At 44.2% G+C, this 19,996-nt stretch overlaps 1 protein-coding gene across 1 annotated transcript in view; it reads left to right on the top strand.

The window, feature by feature from the left end:
• LOC111975470 (tensin-3) overlaps positions 1-19,996 on the top strand; it is an 86,558-nt gene that overhangs the window by 10,602 nt on the left and 55,960 nt on the right. Inside the window, exons 2-5 of the mRNA XM_024147555.2 lie at positions 1,306-1,470; positions 1,636-1,686; positions 1,825-1,947; positions 2,421-2,485. Of these exons, the coding sequence (XP_024003323.2) occupies positions 1,321-1,470; positions 1,636-1,686; positions 1,825-1,947; positions 2,421-2,485 (389 nt within the window). The 5' untranslated portion in view covers positions 1,306-1,320. The remainder of the gene's footprint in view (positions 1-1,305; positions 1,471-1,635; positions 1,687-1,824; positions 1,948-2,420; positions 2,486-19,996) is intronic.

Here is a 19,996-nt window from a genome sequence, read left to right as displayed (position 1 = left end):
ACCTGCCACGTTAGTGGTCAGTCTGTGTGTAACTGATGTGCCAACTCGCCACGTAGGTCAGTCTGTTATGTAACTGATGTGCCAACCTGCCACGTAGGTCAGTCTGTATGTAACTGATGTGCCAACCTGCCACGTAGGTCAGTCTGTGTGGTAACTGACGTTGCCAACCTGCCACGTAGGCCAGTCTGGTGTGTAACTGATGTGCAACCTGCCACGTAGGTCAGTCTGTGTGTAACTGATGTGCCAACTCGCCACGTAGGTCAGTCTGTGTGTAACTGATGTGCCAACCTGCCACGTAGGTCAGTCTGTGTGTAACTGATGTGCCAACCTGCCACATAGGTCAGTCTGTGATGTAACTGATGTGCCAACCTGCCACGTAGGTCAGTCTGTGTGTAACTGATGTGCCAACTCGCCACGTAGGTCAGTCTGTGTGTAACTGATGTGCCAACCTGCCACGTAGGTCAGTCTGTGTGTAACTTATGTGCCAACTCGCCACGTAGGTCAGTCTGTGTGTAACTGATGTGCCAACTCGCCACGTAGGTGCGGCCCAGTGAGTGTAGCGGTCTGTATGTTTAACCCCCTATTTATTATATCTGGGTAGTTTTACAGAGATAAGAGTGTGTATGTGAAACTCTCTCTCTCTCTCTCTCTCTGTGTCTCTCTATTCCTTTCCCTCCCCCATTTCTCTAACCCCCCTCCTCTCTCTCTCTCTCTCTCTCTCTCTCTCTCTCTCTCTCTCTCTCTCTCTCTCTCTCTCTCTCTCTTGGTCTCTCCCTTTCCCTCCCCCCATTTCTCTCCCCCCCTCCTCTCTCCTCTCTCTCTCTCCCTCTCTCTCTCTCTTGGTCTCTCTATCCCTTTCCTCCCCATTTCTCTACCCCCCCTCCTCTCTCTCTCTCTCTCTCTCTCTTGGTCTCTCTATCCCTTTCCCTCCCCCATTTCTCTACCCCCCCTCCTCTCTCTCTCTCTCTCTCTCCCTCTCTCTCTCTCTTGGTCTCTCTATCCCTTTCCCTCCCCCATTTCTCTACCCCCCCTCTCTCTCTCTCTCTTCACTGGCCTCTCTCTCCCTCTCTCTCTCTCTCTCTCTTTCTCTCTTGGTCTCTCTATCCCTTTCCCTCCCCCATTTCTCTACCCCCCCTCCCCCTCTCCCCTCTCTCTCTCTCTTCTCTTCTCTCTCTCTCTCTCTCTCTCTCCTCTCTCTGTGTCTCTGTCTCTGTCTCTCTCAATTCAATTAGATTTTCAAAGGTGCTTTATTAGCATGGGAAACATGAAATAAACAATCACAAATCACTCTCTCCCTCTCATCAGTCTAATATCCCAGTCATGGAGGAGGGATACAGAATTGACCTGGACTACATCACGGAGCGCATCATCACCTTATCCTTCCCTCAGGCATGCCCAGACCAGACCTACCTCCAGAACCTGCGTGACATCACACAGATGCTCAAATCCAAACATGGCCACAACTACATGGTGAGGAATGGAGGGGCTATAGACCACTAAAAGTGGTAGAGTCTGGCCCATAATTGATCTACACACCCATCCTCATCATTGTCTTCCTCATCTCCCTCTTCCCTCCCTCAGTAGTTAATGAGCTACAGAAAAAAATTGTCTAAAATGTGTATTTTATTTCCCAAGGTGATCAACCTCTCAGAGAAGAATGATAGCCTGACCCAGATGAACCCCAAGGTGAAATGAATAATGTAGCTATTGCCTCTGTGTGTACTACTAGCTTGGGGAGCTAACAAAAGCCTTCAGATCTCAAGAAAGGTTATTAATCAAGGTTACTGTATGCGTGCGTGCGTGTGTGTGTGTGTTTTGTCTCAGGTGTTGGACACGGGCTGGCTAGAGCTGCTGGCCCCGTCCATGGAACAGATGTGTGGTGTGTGTAAGACCATGGATAACTGGCTCCACTCACACACACAGCKTGTTCTGGTCATGCACTGTCGGGTAGGAATCACACACACACAGACACACAAAGAAAAAGTAAACACACATATTATTATTAACATGGTAACACTTTTTTTGGATAGTGCTCTACAGACTATCTACTAACCCTAACCCTAGCCCTAACCCCTAACACTAACACAAACCCTAACCCCTAAGCCTAAAATACAGTTTTTACAATTGAGGCAAAATATCCTCACTTCTCAGAAGTTTTGCTGGTTTACTATTCTTGTGAGGACTTCTAGTACTCCCAAGTATAGTAAAACACACACACACACACACACACACACACACACACACACACACACACACACACACACACACACACACACACACACACACACACACACACACACACACACACACACACACACACACACACACACACACAGGCTTATTAGACACACCCAACATTTCTACCTCTCCTTGCTCTTCTTTTGACCTCCTGACCTGTGTCTTGGCTCCGGCCCCTACAGGGTGGTCAAGGCAGAGTCGGGGTGATGGTGGCCTCCTACATCCACTTCAGCAGCATATCAGCAAGGTAACACTGATGTTAACAATATCATTTTTACTGAAACGTATCCAGGGGAAGCTAGCCTTAACTTCAGGGATGGGAATGTAAGGATTATGGGCACTGGCCAGCCAGGCTAGTAGTCCGCTATTTCTAAAGTCCGGTTAACATTATAATTAACAGACATTTTTGTAGGGATTTATACATTTTTTGTAATTTCAAAGTGGAAATTACAAACTTTAGAAGCCTTTTTAAACCTAAAATACACTACAAGTTTTGCATTGCAGGAAAGTTCTCCTGCAACAGGGTGATCAAACTAAGATCCTACATCTGTACAGTATCCACCTCTCCTCAGAAATGCAGAGAGAGGAGCGTTTATTACAAACATGGCTTGTATTGTTTCTAATGTAATGTTTCATATGAAAGAAAACCAGCGACACAGTTATACTGTATAATAGCTTGAAAAGGATCGGGGTCTGTATTCATAAAGCGTCTCAGAGTAGGAGTGCTGGTCCAGGATCAGTTTTGCCTTGTAGATTATAATGAATGGACAGGGGGCCTGAACCTAGTTCAGCACTCCTACTACGCTGTATGAATACGGGCTCTGATGGACAGTCATTCAGTCAGTACGAGACAATGGGCAGGAAAGTTGATTACGGAGACTTTGAAATGTATACTGTTACCAACCATTGTATAGATCATTGTATAGCCTCACAACCGCAGACCATGTCTGAGACCAGCCACCCGTACAGCTGATGAAAATGTGGGTTTGCACAACTGAAGAATTTCTGCGCAAACTGTCAGAAACTGTCTCAGAGAAGCTCATCTGCATGATCGTCGTCCTCACCAGGGTCTTGACCTGACTGCAGTTCGGCATCTTAACTGATATCAGTTGGTAAATTCTCACCTTTGATGGCCACTGGCACGCTGGAGAAGTGTGCTCTTCATGGATGAATCCTGGTTTCAACTGTACTGGGCAGATGACAGACAGCGTGTGTGGCATCATGTGGGAAAGCGGTTTGCTGATGTCATTGTTGTGAACAGAGTGCCCCATGGTGGAGGTGGGGTTATGGTATGAGCACGCATAAGCTACGGACAACGAACACAATTGCATTTTATCAATGGCAATTTGAATGCACAGAGATACCGTGACGAGATTCTGAGGCCCATTGTCTTGTCATTCATCCGCAGCCATCAACTCATGTTTCAGCATGATAATGCACGGCCCCATGTCACAAGGATCTGTACACAATTCCTGGAAGCTGAAAATGTCCCAGTTCTTCCATGGCCTGCATACTCACCAGACATGTCACCCATAGAGCATGTTTGGGATGCTCTGGATCGACGTATACAACAGCATGTTCCAGTTCCCACCAATATCCAGCAACTTCACACAGCCATTGAAGAGGAGTGGAAGAGGAGATGTGTCCCGCTGCATGAGGCAAATGGTCACACCAGATACTGACGGGTTTTCTGATCCATGCCCCTACCTTTTTTTTAAGGTATCTGTGACCAACAGATGCATATCTGTATTCCGTCATGTGAAATCCATAGATTAGGGTTTAATGAATTCATTTAAATTGACTGATTTCCTTATATAAATTGTAACTCAGTAAAACCTTTGAAATTGATTAATGTTGTGTTTATATTTTTGTTCAGTGTAGTGTGTAGACATTATTAAAGTGATCAGTGTTCAATGATTATGTACATAAGGCATCATTCCCTAAGGTGCCGGGTAGAGTACCCAGTGGTACCCGGCTAGGGGCAGAGTAGGATACTGGACAGGGGGTAGAGTACTGTGCAGAGACCGTTTAGTGGTGGCTGTTTATCAGTCTCTCGGTCCCAGCTTTGATGCACCTGTACTGTCTCCGCCTTCTAGATGGAAGTGGGGTGCACAGGCCGTGTTTTGGGTGGCTGAGGTCCTTGATTAACTTCTTGGCCTTCCTGTAACACCAGGTACTGTAGATGTCCTGGAGGGCAGGCAGTGTGGCCCCGATGGTGCGTTGGGCTGACCGCACCACCCTCTGGAGAGCCCTGTGGTTGCAGACGGTGCAATTGCTGTACCAGGGGGTGATACAGCCCAACCAGATGCTCTCAATGGTGCATCTGTAGAAGTTTGTGAGGGTCTTAGGGGCCAAGCCAAATTATTGCGCCTTCTTCACCACACTGTTGGTGTGAAGGGAACATTTCAGTTTCCAAAGTGATGTGCACACCGAGAAACTTGAAGCTTTTGACCCTCTCCACTGCGGCCTCTGCTGACATCGAGGGAAAGATTATTTTCCTGTCACCACTCTGCCAAGGCACTCACCTCCTCACCTTCTCTATGTAGGCTGTCTCATCAATGTTGGTAATCAGGCCTACCACTTGTGCCGTCAGCAAACTTGATGATTGTGTTGGAGAAGTACGTGGTCATGCAGTCATGGGTGAACAGGGAGTAAAGGAGGATGCTGAGCACGCACCCATGTAGGGACCGCGTGTTCGGGATCAGCGTGGCGGAGGTGTCGTTTCCTAACTTCACCACCTGGGGTCGGCCCTTCATGAAGTCCAGGATCCAGTTGCACAGGGAGGGGTTCAGACCTGAGATTGGAAGCACATAGTACTTTTGAGTGGCGGGGGTACATGTCGCCGGCTGTCTGTTGTTTCTTCGAAGCAGGGGAAGAAGTTATTTAGCTTGTCCGGAAGCGAGGTGTCGGTGTCTGTGATGTGTCTGGCTTTTTTTTTGTTGAGACGTGTTTGTCTGGAGTCCCTGCCACATGCGTCTCGTGTCTGAGCTGTTTTATAGCGACTCCACTGTCTCTGTACTAACGTTTTGCCTCTTTGATTGCCTTACGGAGGTCATAGCTGGTCTGTTTGTACATGTCAATGTTCCCAGTCACCTTGCTATGGTTAAATGGGATGGTTCGTGCTTTCAGTTTTGCACAAATGCTGCAATTAAGTTTGGATTTAGTTCTAATCGTTACAGTAAGAACAACGTTCCCCATGCACTTCCTGATGAACCCAGTCTGTAATGATGACGCCGTGAGTCAAGAAGCAGGTGCAGGTAAAACGTTTAATGAAAACAACAAACATGAAACAAGACAGCGTAACAGAAGCGAGGTAATATGAACACAGGTGCAATACCAACTGAGGAATGAACAAAAGGAAGGGACCTATAAAGGGGAGGTAATGAGGTCCAGGTGTGAATCATAACGATGAGTGCCAGGTGTGCGCAATGATGATTGCCAGGACCGGTAGTTAGTATTCTGGCGACGATGGCATGCCGGAGGGGATGAGCAGGAGTAGACATGACACAGTCATCAAGTCACTGTATACTTCGATATTATTCCCAGAGGCGACCCGAAACATATCCCAGTCCACGTGATCAAAACAATCTTGAAACATAGATTCCAATTGGTGAGACCAACGTTGAACAGTCATTACCCCGGGTGCTTCCGGATTTAGTTTCTGTTTATTGGCGGGGAGGAGCAGGATGGAGGTGTGGTCAGATGGAGGGCCTTGTAGTCATCCCGGAAGGGAGAGTGGCAATGGTTAAAAATGTTCACGCAGGAAAGGAGATGTGTTGATAGAATTTTGGGAGTGTTTTCCTCAGATGTCCTTTATTAAAGTCCCCAGCTACAATAAATATAGCCTCAGGATATGCAGTTTCCAGTTTGTGTAAAGTCAAGTGTAGTTCCTTGAGAGCCGTCGTCGCTGTGTCGGCTTGTGGGGGAATGTACAAAACAGTGACTATAACCAAAGAATTTCTGGTCCAATTTCTGGTGAGTGACTGCCAATCTAATGTCCCAAAGCTATTTTTAGCTGCAGGTAATAGTACTAGAAACGTTCTGAGCAAATAATGCCAGAAATAACAACAACAAAATCAAAATTCTGCCAAGTTGGCTAGGAGCTAGAAACAGGGCGACTGTGTCTGTCGGCGCCATGCTACATACATATAGAATATACTGTAGATGCCTACATAACATGTAGGTATGTACAGTGCCTTCATAAAGTATTCATACCCTTTGGCTTATTTTACATTGTTGTGTTACAGCCTGAATTCAAAATGTATTAAATTGATTGTTTTCTCCCCCGTCTACACACAATATCCCATAATGATAAAGTGAACACATGTTTTTTGAAATTTTTGCAAACTTATTGAAAATGAAATACTGAAATATATAATTTACATAAGTATTCACACCCCTAAATCAATACATGTTAGAATCAATTTTGGCAGCGATTAAAGATGTACATTTTTATGGGTATGACTCTAAGAGCTTTGTACACCTGGATTGTACAATATTTGCGCATTATTCTTTTAAAGGTTATTCAAGCTCTGTAAAGTTGGTTGTTGATCATTGCTAGACAGATATTTTGATAGATAGATTTTCAGGAACTCAGGAACATTCAATGTCATCTTAGTAAGCAACTCCAGTGTATATTTGGCCTTCTGTTTTAGATTATTATCCTGTTGAAAGGGGAATTTTTCTCCCAGTCTCTGTTTGAAAGCAGACTGAAACAGGTTTTCCACGAAGATTTTGTGTGTGCTTAGCTCTATTCCATTTATTTTATCCTAAAAATACCCCCCTAGTCCTTGCTGATGACAAGCATATCCATAACATGATGCAGCCACCACCATGCTTGAAAATATGAAGAGTTGTACTCGGTGATGTGTTGTGTTGGACATAAAGTTAATTTATTTGCCAAATTTTTTGCAGTTTTACTTTAGTCCCTTATTGCAGGATGTATATTCTGTACAGATTTCCTTCTTTACACTCTGTCAATTAGGTTAGTATTGTGGTATATCTACAATGTTGTTGATACATCCTCAGTTTTCTCCTATCACAGCCATTAAACTCTGTAACTGTTCTTAAAGTCGCCATTGGCCTCATGGTGAAAAAAATACAAAAGAACGGTTGGTTTTTTCTTTGTATTATCTTTTACCAGACCTATTGTGTTATATTCTCCTGCATTCCTTTCACATTTCCACAAACTTCAAAGTGTTTCCTTTCAAATGGTACCAAGAATATGCATATCCTTGCTTCCGGGCCTGAGCTACAGGCAGTTAGATTTGGGTATGTCATTTTAGGCAAAAATGGAAAAGAAGGGGCAGATCCTTTTAAATCATCACAGAAAGATGAACAAATGGCATCAACCTAGTCTCTAGGCCATGCTGAGTTCAAGGAGATGCCCCACTTGACCGTAGCTCGCTTGGTCTGACCGCAGCGACCGTGCGAATAGTAAGCCCGGAATGAAGCCTGACTAGTAGTGATTTAATGATGCTTTGGACAAATTGCGGCCTCTGCGTCACACAGAGACACGCCGTTTTCGATGGGCTCATCGGGGGGGGGAGTTTAGGGTGGATAAGCCACAGAGTTATTCTAGCTGCGTGCACCGGTTCATGTAGTCTGAAACATATGAGATGTATGTCTAGGATAAAACGGCTTCATGCTCTAACTCTGCTTCTGTGCAGGCAATTTTCAAAATGCCTTTTGCCACGTGTTCAGGGTCATCTGTACCTCTACAGATATCAACATGAAAAGATTGAATGGTCCCCTTCATATCCTAAAGGGGAAGTATGAGCTTTACCATCAAATAGGGCTGAAATCCCAAAATGTGCAGGTTTAAATCATCACAGAAAGGGAAACAAATGGCATCAACCTAGTCTCTAGGCCGTGCCGAGTTCAAGGAGATGCCCCCATCTACCAATAGGTGCCCTTCTTTGCGAGGCATTAAAAAACCTCTCTGGTTTTTGTGGTTGAATCTGTGTTTGAAATTCACTGCTTGACTGAGGGACCTTAGAGTTAAATGTATGTGTGGGGTACACAGATGAGGTAGTCATTCAAATTCATGTTAAACACTATTATTGCACACACAGTCCATGCAACTTATTATGTGACTTGTTATGCAGATTTTTACTCCTGAACTTATTTAGGCTTGCTATAACAAAGGGGTTGAGTACTTATTGACTTAAGACATTTCAGCTTTTCATTTTGAAGTAATTTGTAAATAATTTGAAAAACACAATTCCACTTTGACATTATGGGGCATTGTGTGTAGGCCAGTAACAAAATAAATGTACATTTAATCCATTTTAAATCCAGCCTGTAACACAACAAAATGTGGAAAAAGTCAAGGGTTTTGAATGCTTTCTGAAGGCACTGTAGCTATCATATAATATTAAATACACTTTATAAATCCCACAAGAAAAATGTGGCTTTGTCACCAGCAGACAGAGCAACAACAAACACTTACTTACATCAGAGACACAGAGACGGGCCACTGCTGGCTGATAAAACAAGCACAACTCATGGCTTCCACAGAAGCCCGTCAAACCATTCATCTATAGAGCCTTTGGAATCTTTAGTTCAATATCAACAGACGATTTTTTTGCTGTGATGAAATATTGTTGTGCAATACTTCCTGTCATTATCTGATACATCTCTACAGTATATCATCTGAGTTACTTTCTGTTTGTAATTCTGTCCTCTGACATATGTGTGAGGCTTTGTGTCCTCCTAGGACCAGAGTTGACTTTAATGTATGTGTCCCAAAATGGCACCCTATTCCCTACATCAGGGATGGGCAACTCCAGTCCTCGGGGGCCTGATTGGTGTCACACTTTTGCCAAAGCCCCAGCTAACACACCTGACTCCGATAATCAACTAATCATGATCTTCAGTTTAGAATGCAATTAGATGAATCAGCTGTGCTTTGCTAAGGATGAAGAAAAAGTGTGTTGTCCCTGAGGACTGGAGTTAATCATCCCTGCCCTACATAGTGCACTACTTCTGATCAGAGCCCTATGGGCCTTGGTCAAAAGTAGTGCACTATATAAGGAATAATAGGGCACCATTTGAGACGCAACCCTGTGTGTCCTCCTCAGCCCAGAGTTCACTTTAGAGTGTCAGTAATGTCACTGAGAGATAATGGAAGGGTCACACAAGGTGGGAAGAACAATTGCAGGAAAGGGGAAGTGTTTATTTCCAGTGTGTGCATGCTTTTTGTGAGTGAGTGTGTGTGGGTTTTTGTGTGTGTGTTTGTGTAGGTGTGTGTGTGTTCCCCCGTGGTTGTCAGCTGACTCTCTGTAGTGATTGTTAAATGGTGATAACATTCCTCCTGACTCTGTGTCAGCTTCCCTATCTCTACCCCAGTGTGTGCGTGTGTGTGCGTGTATGTGTATGGATATAGCTAGAATAGAGAAAGGAGCGCAGTATGGTGTGTTGTAACTTTAATGGGTTACAGAGTTACTGTTTAAGTTAATTCATCGAGCTCTATCTAAAGATATTTGTAATTGTATTAGAATTTGTGTGTTGGAGATTGAGAGAACTACATACATATTTTGTACTGGTTAGTATTGAATTAGGCTTTTGACTGCAAGTTCCAGAATGCCTTGTGACAGGAAGTAGAGAGCGAACGCGCTAGTTAAGTGCATTTGACAGGTGATTAGATCGTTATTCTATAACTATCTTCAAAGTAATGACTCGGGACGTCGGGTTTGATATGAAAGCTTCTTTTAGTAATAATACTTGTTCACGTTACATTTACAAACTTTAGATTCTACAGAACAATGCATAATGAGTTGCTAGCACAAAGGAGTCAAAATAATCACCTGTCTCAATACAGGAGTGTATTGGTTCACTGCTGTGGTGTCGGAATATGTGTCTGTCTCTCTCTAAGTGCAGTTCTGTCTGTATGTGTGTGTTTGTGTGTGTGTGTCTCTCAGTGCAGACAAATCAATTCAAATGTTTTTGGTCACATGTAGTGTAGACTTTACCATGAAATGCTTACTTACCAGCCATTTCCCAACAATGCAGAGTTAAAAAGTAAGAAAAAATTGCTCAAGTAAAAAAGGAAAAAGTAACACAATAAAATAACAATATTGAGGCAATATACAAGTAGTACCGGTGCCAAGTCAATGTGCAGGTATATGAGGTAGTTGAGATAATTTAGGTAATATGTACATTTAGGTAGGGGTAAAAGTGACTAGGCAATCCGGATAGATAATAAAAAGAATAGCAACAGCGTATGTGAAGAGTGTGAAAGTGTGTCTATGTTCGAGTGTTTGTGTGGCATTAATATGCATGTGTGTGTGTGTGTGTGTGTGTGTGTGTTTTGCATGTGGGAGTATATGTATAGTATGTGTGATTGTGTGGGTAGAGTCCTCTGAGTGTGCATAGAGCAGGTGCAAGAGAGTCAGTGAAAATAAAAAGTGGGTCAATGCAAATAGTCAGGGTAGCCATCTGATTAACTGTTCAGCAGTCTTTTGGCTTGGGGCTAGAAGCTGTTAAGGAGTCTTTTGTTCCCAGACTTGGAGCTCCGGTACCGTTGCCGTGAGGAAGCAGAGAGAACAGTCTATGACTTGGGTGGCTGGAGTCTTGACAGTTTTTAGGGCCTTCCTCTGACACCGCCTGGTATAGAGGTCCTGGATGGCAGGGAGCTCGGCGCCAGTGATTTACTCAGCCGTACGCACTACCCTCTATATCGCTTTACGGTCGGATGCCAAGCAGTTGTCATACCAAACGGGGATGCAGCCAGTCAAGATGCTCTTAGTGGTGCTGCTGTAGAACTGTAGGATCTGAGGGCTCATGCCAAATCTTTTCAGCCTCCTGAGGGGGAAGAGGCGTTGTCGTGCACTCTTCACAACTGTGTTGGTGTGTGTGGACCATGATAGGTACTTAGTGATGTGGACACCGAGGACCTTGAAGTTATCGACCCACTCCACTACAGCCCTGTCAATGTGAATGGGAGCGTGCTCTCCCCTCTGTTTCCTGTAGTCCACGATCAGCTCCTTTGTCTTGCTGACGTTGAGGGAGAGGTTGTTGTCCTGCCACCACACTGCCAGGTTTTTGACCTCCTCCCTATAGGCTGTCTCATCGCCATGGGTGATCAGTCCTACCACTGTCGTGTTGTCTGCAAACTTAATGATGGTGTTGGAGTCATGCGCGGCCACGCAGTCGTGGGTGAACAAGGAGTACAGGAGGGGACTAAGTGCACACCCCGAGGGGCCTACGTGTTGAGGGTCAGCGTGGCGGATGTGTTGTTGCCTACCCTCATCACCTGGGGGCGGCCCATTAGGAAGTCCAGGATCTAGTTGCAGAGGGTAGTGTTCAGTCCCAGGGTCTAGCTTAGTGATGAGCATGGAGGGCACTATTGTGTTGAACTCTGAGCTGTAGACAGTGAACAGCATTCATTTACGAGATCTTCAGTGTCTTGCCAATTTCTCACATGGAATAGCCTTTATTTCACAGAACAAGAATATACAAGTATATTCTTGTTTCTGGCCATTTTGAGCCTATAATTGAAACCACAAATGCGGATGCTCCAAATACTCAATTAGTCAAAAGAAGGCCAGTTTTATTGGTTCTTTAATTAGCACAACAGTTTTCAGCTGTGCTAACATAACTGCAAAAGGGTTTTCTAATGATCAATTAGCCTTTTAAAATGATAAACTTGGATTAGCTAACACAAGGTGCCATTGGAACACAGGAGTGATGGTTGCTGATAATTGGCCTCTGTACGCCCTGTTTGTCTAGGGTGTCTGGGATGATGGTGTTGATGTGAGCCATGACCAGTCTTTCATAGCATTTCATGGCTACAGATGTGAATGCTACAGGGCGATAGTCATTGAGACAGGTTACCTTGGCATTATTGAGCACAGTGACTATGGTGATCTGTTTGAAACATGTAGGTATTACAGACTCAGTCAGGGAGAGGTGGAACATGTCAGTGAAGACACTTGGCAGCTGGTCAGTGCATGCTCTGAGTATGAGTCCTGGTAATTCAACTGGCTTTGCGGCCTTGTGAGTGTTTCAAGGTCTTACTCACATCGGCTACGAAGAGCGTGATCACACAGTCGTCCAGAACAACTGGTGCTCTCATGCATGGTTCAGTGTTGCTAGCCTTGAAGCGAGCATCGAAGGCATTTAGCTTGTCTGGTAGGCTCGCTTCACTGGGCAGCTCGCGGCTGGTTTTCCCTTTATAATCCATGATAGTTCGCAAACCCTGCCTCATCCGACGAGCGTCAGAGCCGGTGTAGTAGGATTCAATCTTAGTTCTGATTTGACACTTTGCCTTTTTTACGTTTCGTCGGAGCGCATAGCAGGATTTTTTATAAGCGTTTGTGTTCCACTCTTTGAAAGCGGCATATCTAGCCTTTAGCTCATTGCGGATGTTGCCTGTATTCCATGGCTTCTGGTTGGGATATGTACTTATGTACTGTGGGGATGACGTCGTCCAATCACTTATTAATGAAGCCAGTGTGTTACGGCCGATGCTGGAAGAAGACCAAGGTGCAGCGTGTTGAGCGTACATTTTCTTTTATTTGTTAAAATGTCGCCAACAAAACAATAAATAACAAAAACGACCGTGAAGCTTGGGCATAAGTGCCACTAACAAAGTCAACTTCCCACACCGAAAGGAGGAAAAAGGGCTACCTAAGTATGGTTCCCAATCAGAGACAATGATAGACAGCTGTCCCTGATTGAGAACCATACTCGGCCAAAACATAGAAATAAAGAACATAGAATGCCCACCCCAAATCACACCCTGACCAAACCAAATAGAGACATAAAAAGGCTCTCTAAGGTTAGGGCGTGACACAGTGACTGATGTTGTAAACTCCTCAATGCCATCAGATGAATCCCGGGAACATATTCCAGTCTGTGCTAGTGAAACAGTCCTGTAGATTAGACTTGTCTGAATGTGTGTGTCTCCCTCAGTGCTGACCTGCATCTGAATGTGTGTGTGTGTCTCCTTCAGTGCAGGCCTGGGTCTAGACTGAATGTGTGTCACTGCATTGAAAGCAGAGTTTCTGGGTGAAATTGGATATGCTATATTCCATGATATTTGAGGTGCACGGTCGTGGGTCGGAATTTCCCATGCGAGTGTGTGGATTCCTGCACACTCCCGCTTATCCCGAAACACTTGCGTGATATGGGAATTTCTGGGATAGTAAATAACCAATTATGCAATAAGAAGTTTCTGGACATTTCCAGGCTGTATAAGTCATGGAAATTCGCAACTGCTGCAAGCGCGTGACACTTCTTCATGTGTTGGAAGAGAAGCCCAGTGAAAAGAAGCCAACTCTACTTCTAATTTTTCAGATTTTCAGGTTCTGTAACATTTATAATCATGATTTTTTTTTTCAAAATCTAGAGATAATTATTTATCTATAACTTGAGGGGTTTTCTGGTCATTTTGATACAGTGCCTTCGGAAAGTACCAGACCTCTTGACTTTTTCCAAATTTTGTTAGGTTACAGCCTTATTCTAAAATTGATTAAATTGAATGTGTTCCTCATCAATCTACACACAATACCCCAAAATGACAAAACAAAAACAGGTTACTAGAAATGTTTGATAATTGAGAAAAAAAATAAGAAAATATCACAAGTTTTCAGACCCTTTACTCAGTACATTGTTGAAGCACCTTTAGCAGCGATTATAGCCTAGAGTCTTCTTCTCTATGACGCTACAAGCTTGGCAGACCTGTATTTGTGGAGTTTCTCCCATTCTTCTCTGCATATCCTCTCAAGCTCTGTCAGTTTCCATGGCGAGCGTTAATGCACAGCTATTTTCAGGTCTCTCCAGAGATGTTCAATCAGGTTCAAGTCTGTGCTCTGGCTGGGCTACTCAAGGACATTCAGAGACTTGTCCCAAAGCCACTCCTGTGTTGTCTTGGCTGTGTGCTTAGGGTCATTGTCCTGTTGTAAGCTGAACCTTCGCCCCAGTCTGAGGTACCAAGCGCTCTGTAGCAGGTTTTTATCAAGGATCTCTCTGTACTTTGCTCCAGTCCCTGCCACTGACAAACATCCCCACAGCATGATGCTGCCACCACCATGCTTCACCGTAGGGATGGTGCGAGGTTTCCTCCAGACATGACGCTTGGCATTACGGCCAAAGAGTTCAATCTTGGTTTCATCAGACCAGAGAATCTTGTTTCTCATGGTCTGAGAGTCTTTCGGTACCTTTTGGCAAACTCCAGGCGGGCTGTCATGTACCTTTTACTGAGGAGTGGCTTCCGTTTGGTCACTCTACCATAAAGGCCTGATTGGTGGAGGGCTGCAGAGATGGTTGTCCTTCTGGAAGGTTCTCCCATATCCACAGAGAAACTCTAGAGCTCTGCTAGAGTGACCATCCGGTTCTTGGTCACCTCCCTGAACAAGACCCTTCTCCCCCGATTGCTCAGTTTAGCCGTGCAGCCAGTTCTAGGAAGAGTCTTGGTGGTTCCAAACTTCTTCCATTTAAGAATGATGGAGGCCACTGTGTTCTTGGGGACCTTCAATGCTGCAGACATTTTTTGGTACCCTTACCGAGATCTGTTCCTCGACACAATCCTGTCTCGGAACTCTACGGACAATTCCTTCGACCTCATAGCTTGGTTTTTGCTCTGACTTGCACTGTCAACTGTGGGAACTTATATAGACAGGTGTGTGCCTTTCCAAATCATGTACAATCAATTGCATTTACCACAGGTGGACTCCAATCAAGTTGTAGAAACATCTCAAGGATGATCAATGGAAACAGGATGCACCTGAGCTCATAGCAAAAGGTCTGAATACTTATGTAAGGAATTATTTAGAAAAATAAATGTAAATGCATTTGCAAAAATTTCTAAAACCTGTTTTCATTTTGTCAGTATGGGGTATTGTGTGTAGATTGCTGAGGATTTTTTATTTATTTAATCCATTTTAGAATAAGGCTGTAAGGTAACAAAATGTGGAAAACGTCTAGGGGTCTGAACTCTTTCCGGAGAAGTGTGTTTTTCCAGTTCATATGAATGTAACTATGCCAAACAGGTTGCTATTTCTGTTATTAACGTTTTGGCTTTTAAATGTATGCATCATTTTTTACAAAGGATGGCCTATATTAAGAGTATTTATATATGTAACATTAGTTTACACAGCGCTAGGCGCTAGCTAGCCTACCATTTCACCCTACTAGCCAGCCACTTTTAGCTTATCTATGTTGTTGTTTGGTAGCTGTTCATGGGTTTTTGTTACATTTGATTTGTTTGTACAATTAGCACTGTATAAATACAATGAATGAGCTATAAGCCTGCTATTGTAGCCTATACAATGCGTGGGCGTATATTTGTTTTCACAATAGTCCAATAATACCCATTATCTCAGTAATTTCACAAGATATCAAAAACTGTTTGGGGGAACTACAATCAAGGACAGATAAATGTCAAAAGTTCAGACTTGTAATTGTATGAATATGCATGACTTGAGGGGCTGTACTAGAGCGGGTCGAAAGCTTCAAGATCCTTGATGTCCACATCACTAAGGATCTATCATGATCCAAACACACCAAAACAGTTGTGAAGAGGGAACGACAATGCCTATTCCCGCTCAGGAAGATGAAAAGATTTGGCATGGGTCCTCAGATCCTCAAATATATTGTACCATCGAGAGCATCCTGACTGGTTGCATCACTGCTTCGTATGGCAACTGCTCGGCATCCTACCGCAAGGTGCTACAGAGGGTAATGCGTACGGCCCAGTACATCACTGGGGCCAAGCTTCCTGCCATCCAGGACCTCTATACCAGGCGGTGTCAGATGAAGGCCCTAAAAATTGTCAGACTCCAGCCACCCAAGTCATGGACTGTTCTCTCTGCTACCGCACAGCAAGCAGTACCGGAGCGCCAAATCTGGGACCAAAAGACTCCTTAACAGCTTCTACCCCCAAGCCATATGCCTGCTGAACAGTTAATCAAATGGCAACCTGGAATATTTGCATTGACCCCCTTATTTTATTTGTATATTTTCTTATATATTCTCTCATGCACAGGCTCGATGTACACTCACTGGACTCTAACCACACACTCACACATACAACACTGACACTCAAACACACACACACGGACAAATCAAATCAAATTTTATTTGTCACATACACATGGTTAGCAGATGTTAATGCGAGTGTAGTGAAATGCTTGTGCTTCTAGTTCCGACCATGCAGTTAATCTGTAGTAATCTAACAATTTCACAACAACTACCTTATACACACAAGTGTAAAGAATGAATAAGAATATGTACATAAAAAATTATGGATGAGCGATGGCCGAACGGCATAGGCAAGATACAGTAGATGGTATAGAGTACAGTATATACATATGAGATGAGTAATGTAGGGTATGTAAACATTATATAAAGTGGCATTGTTTAAAGTGGCTAGTGATACATTTATTACATCCAATTTTTTATTATTAAAGTGGCTAGAGATGAGTCAGTATGTTGGCAGCAGCCACTCAATGTTAGTGATGGCTGTTTAACAGCCTGATGGCCTTGAGATAGAAGCTGTTTTTCAGTCTCTCGGTCCCTGCTTTGATGCACCTGTACTGACCTCGCCTTCTGGATGATAGCGGGGTGAACAGGCAGTGGCTCGGGTGGTTGTTGTCCTTGATTATCTTTTTGGCCTTCCTGTGACATCGCTGGTGTAGGTGTCCTGGAGGGCAGGTAGTTTTCCCCCGGTGATGCGTTGTGCAGACCTCACTACCCTCTGGAGAGCCTTACGGTTGTGGGCGGAGCAGTTGCCGTACCAGGCGGTGATACAGCCCAACAGGATGCTCTCGATTGTGCATCTGTAAAAGTTTGTGAGTGTTTTTGGTGACAAGCCAAATTTCTTCAGCCTCCTGAGGTTGAAGAGGCGCTGCTGTGCCTTCTTCACCACGCTGTTTGTGTGGGTGGACCAGGGTTAACACGTTTAAATGCTTACTCACGTTGGCTGCAGTGAAGGAGAGCCCGGAGGTTTTGGTAGCGGGCCGTTTCAGTGCACTGTATTGTCCTCAAAGCGAGCAAAGAAGTTGTTTAGTTTGTCTGGGAGCAAGACATCGTGGTCCGCAACGGGGCTGGTTTTCCTTTTGTAGTCTGTGATTGACTGTAGACCCTGCCACAAGCCTCTCGTGTCTGAGCCGTTGAATTGCGACTCTACTTTGTTTCTATACTGACGCTTAGCTTGTTTGATTGCCTTCCGGAGGGAATTCGGGTCATGTTTCCGGTCACCTTGCCCTAATTAAAAGCAGTGGTTCGCGCTTTCAGTTTTGCGAGAATGCTGCCATCAATCCACGGTTTCTGGTTGGGGAAGGTTTTAATAGACGCTGTGGGTACAACGTCACCGATGCACTTGCTAATAAATTCGCTCACCGAATCAGCGTATTCATCAATGTTATTGTCCGACGCTACGCGGAACATATCCCAGTCCACGTGATCGAAGCAATCTTGAAGCGTGGAATCCGATTGGTTGGACCAGTGTTGAACAGACCTGAGCGCGGGAGCTTCCTGTTTTAGTTTCTGTCTATAGGCTGGGAGCAACAAAATGGAGTTGTGGTCAGATTTTCTGACAGGAGGGCGGAGGAGGGCTTTGTATGCGTCGCAGAAGTTAGAATAACAATGATCCAGGGTTTTGCCAGCCCGGGTCYCGCATTTGATATGCTAATAAAATATAGGGAGCCTTGTTTTCAGATTAGCCTTGTTAAAATCCCCAGCTACAATAAATGCAGACTCAGGATATGTGGTTTCCAGTTTACATAGAGTCAAATTAAGTTCTTTCAGGGCCGTCAATGTGTCTGCTTGGGGGGAATATACACGACTGTGATTATGATCGAATAGAATTCTCTTGGTAGATATTGCGGTCGGCATTTGATTGTATGGAATTCTAGGTCAGGTGAATAAAAGGACTTGAGTTCCTGTATGTTGTTATGATCACGCCACGTCTCGTTAATCATAAGGCATACAACCCCCGCCCTTCTTCTTACCAGATAGATGTTTGTTTCTGTCAGCGCGATGCGTGAAGAAACCAGGTGGCTGTACCGACTCTGATGACGTATCAGAGTGAGCCATGTTTCCGTGAAACAAAGAACGTTACAGTCTCTGATGTCTCTCTGGAAGGCAACCCTTGCTCGGATTTCGTCTACCTTGTTGTCAAGAGACTGGACATTGGCGAGTAGTATGCTCGGGAGCGGTGCTCGATGTGCCCGTCTATGGAGCCTGACCAGAAGACCGCTTCGTCTGCCCCTTCTGCGGCGCCGTTGTTTTGGGTCGCCATTGTCCTGGGTGGTGGACCAAACAGAGGATCCGCTTCGGGAAAGTCGTATTCCTGGTCGTAATCTTGGTGAGTTGACGTTGCTCTTATATCCAATAGTTCCTCCCGGCTGTATGTAATAAAACTTCAGATTTCCTGGGGTAACAATGTAAGAAATAACACATAAAAAAAACAAAATACTGCATAGTTTCCTACGAACGCGAAGCGAGGCGGCCATCTCTGTTGGCGCCGGAAAGGGACCGACACACATGCATATTGATACCACATACACATACCTCAATTACCTTGACTTACCCGTATCTTCGTAATTGTTATTTTTTCCTTTAGTTTATTTAGCAAATTTTTCTTACTTACTTTTTTAAAACTCTGCATTGTTGATTAAGGGCTCGTAAGTAAGCATTTTATGGTAAGGTCTACATCTGTTGAATTTGGCGCATGTGACAAATATGATTTGATTCGATTTGAGACTGATGCATTTGTTTACTGTGTTCTGTTGTCCTATTTGTATTTTGCTTCTATATGCATGGTCGAGAATGCTTGCAGAGGATGAGAGAGACATTTGGACTGGAGTTAATGTTGACCTGATGAGCGATGAAGAGGATGCCCTGCAAAACGGCAAACCAGTGTGTCTTTGTCAAGAACTACAGAGCTGCTTGGAAAGAGACCAGAGCACCTTGACGAGCCACACCACACGGATCATGTCTGGGGAGTTTTCTTCAAGGCAACCTACAGTAGATTCCACTGACCCCTCAACCCTCAAAACTATAGCAATACAGGAACCCCAATGGAGGCTCGCCATGGGCCAAACTGGATGACTCCTGTCAGTACTGTGATCTTTGAATTTGGAATATTCCTTTTCCTGAGGTAGCCCCCCCCCATGCAGAGTACTGGCAGGAGTCATCCAGCTTGGCCCAGGTCGAGCTAGGCCCTGCTTAGCCGAAATGCAGATACTATGACCCGCTTTCTCCTGCTCTACTGAAATAAATGATCCTTCAAGTGATTAAGTGGATTTGTGTGTTTTCTTTTCAAGGAACTAACATATGTTTTAGTATAGAGATGTTGTGAGGGGCTGGAAAAACCTCGATAGAGGTGCTTGAATTTTACTTCTGAAAAGGTGTAGGAACCCTGATGTGATATTAATAATACAAACAATTCAAAGTAATGCAGTCATAATTCACTGTAATTCATTAATTTTTAAAAATGTAAATGTTTTTAATATACTAGTCAAATCATTACTTTACTGTGAAATACTTGCTCATGAGCCCTTCCCAACGATGCAGAATATATATATTTTTATAATATATATAGTAACACAGGAGAAATAAAATACACCGGTATTTTACCGGTACCGGTACCAGATCAATGTGCAGAGGTACAATGTATTTGAGGTAGATACAGTGGGGCAAAAAAGTATTTAGGCAGCCACCAATTGTGCAAGTTCTCCCACTTAAAAAGATGAGAGAGGCCTGTAATTTTCATCATAGGTAAACTTCAACTATGACAGACAAAATGAGG

This window comes from Salvelinus sp. IW2-2015, linkage group LG16, assembly GCF_002910315.2.
Source record: "Salvelinus sp. IW2-2015 linkage group LG16, ASM291031v2, whole genome shotgun sequence".
Taxonomy (NCBI): Eukaryota; Metazoa; Chordata; class Actinopteri; order Salmoniformes; family Salmonidae; genus Salvelinus; species Salvelinus sp. IW2-2015.
This window is presented reverse-complemented; position numbering and strand designations above follow the sequence as displayed.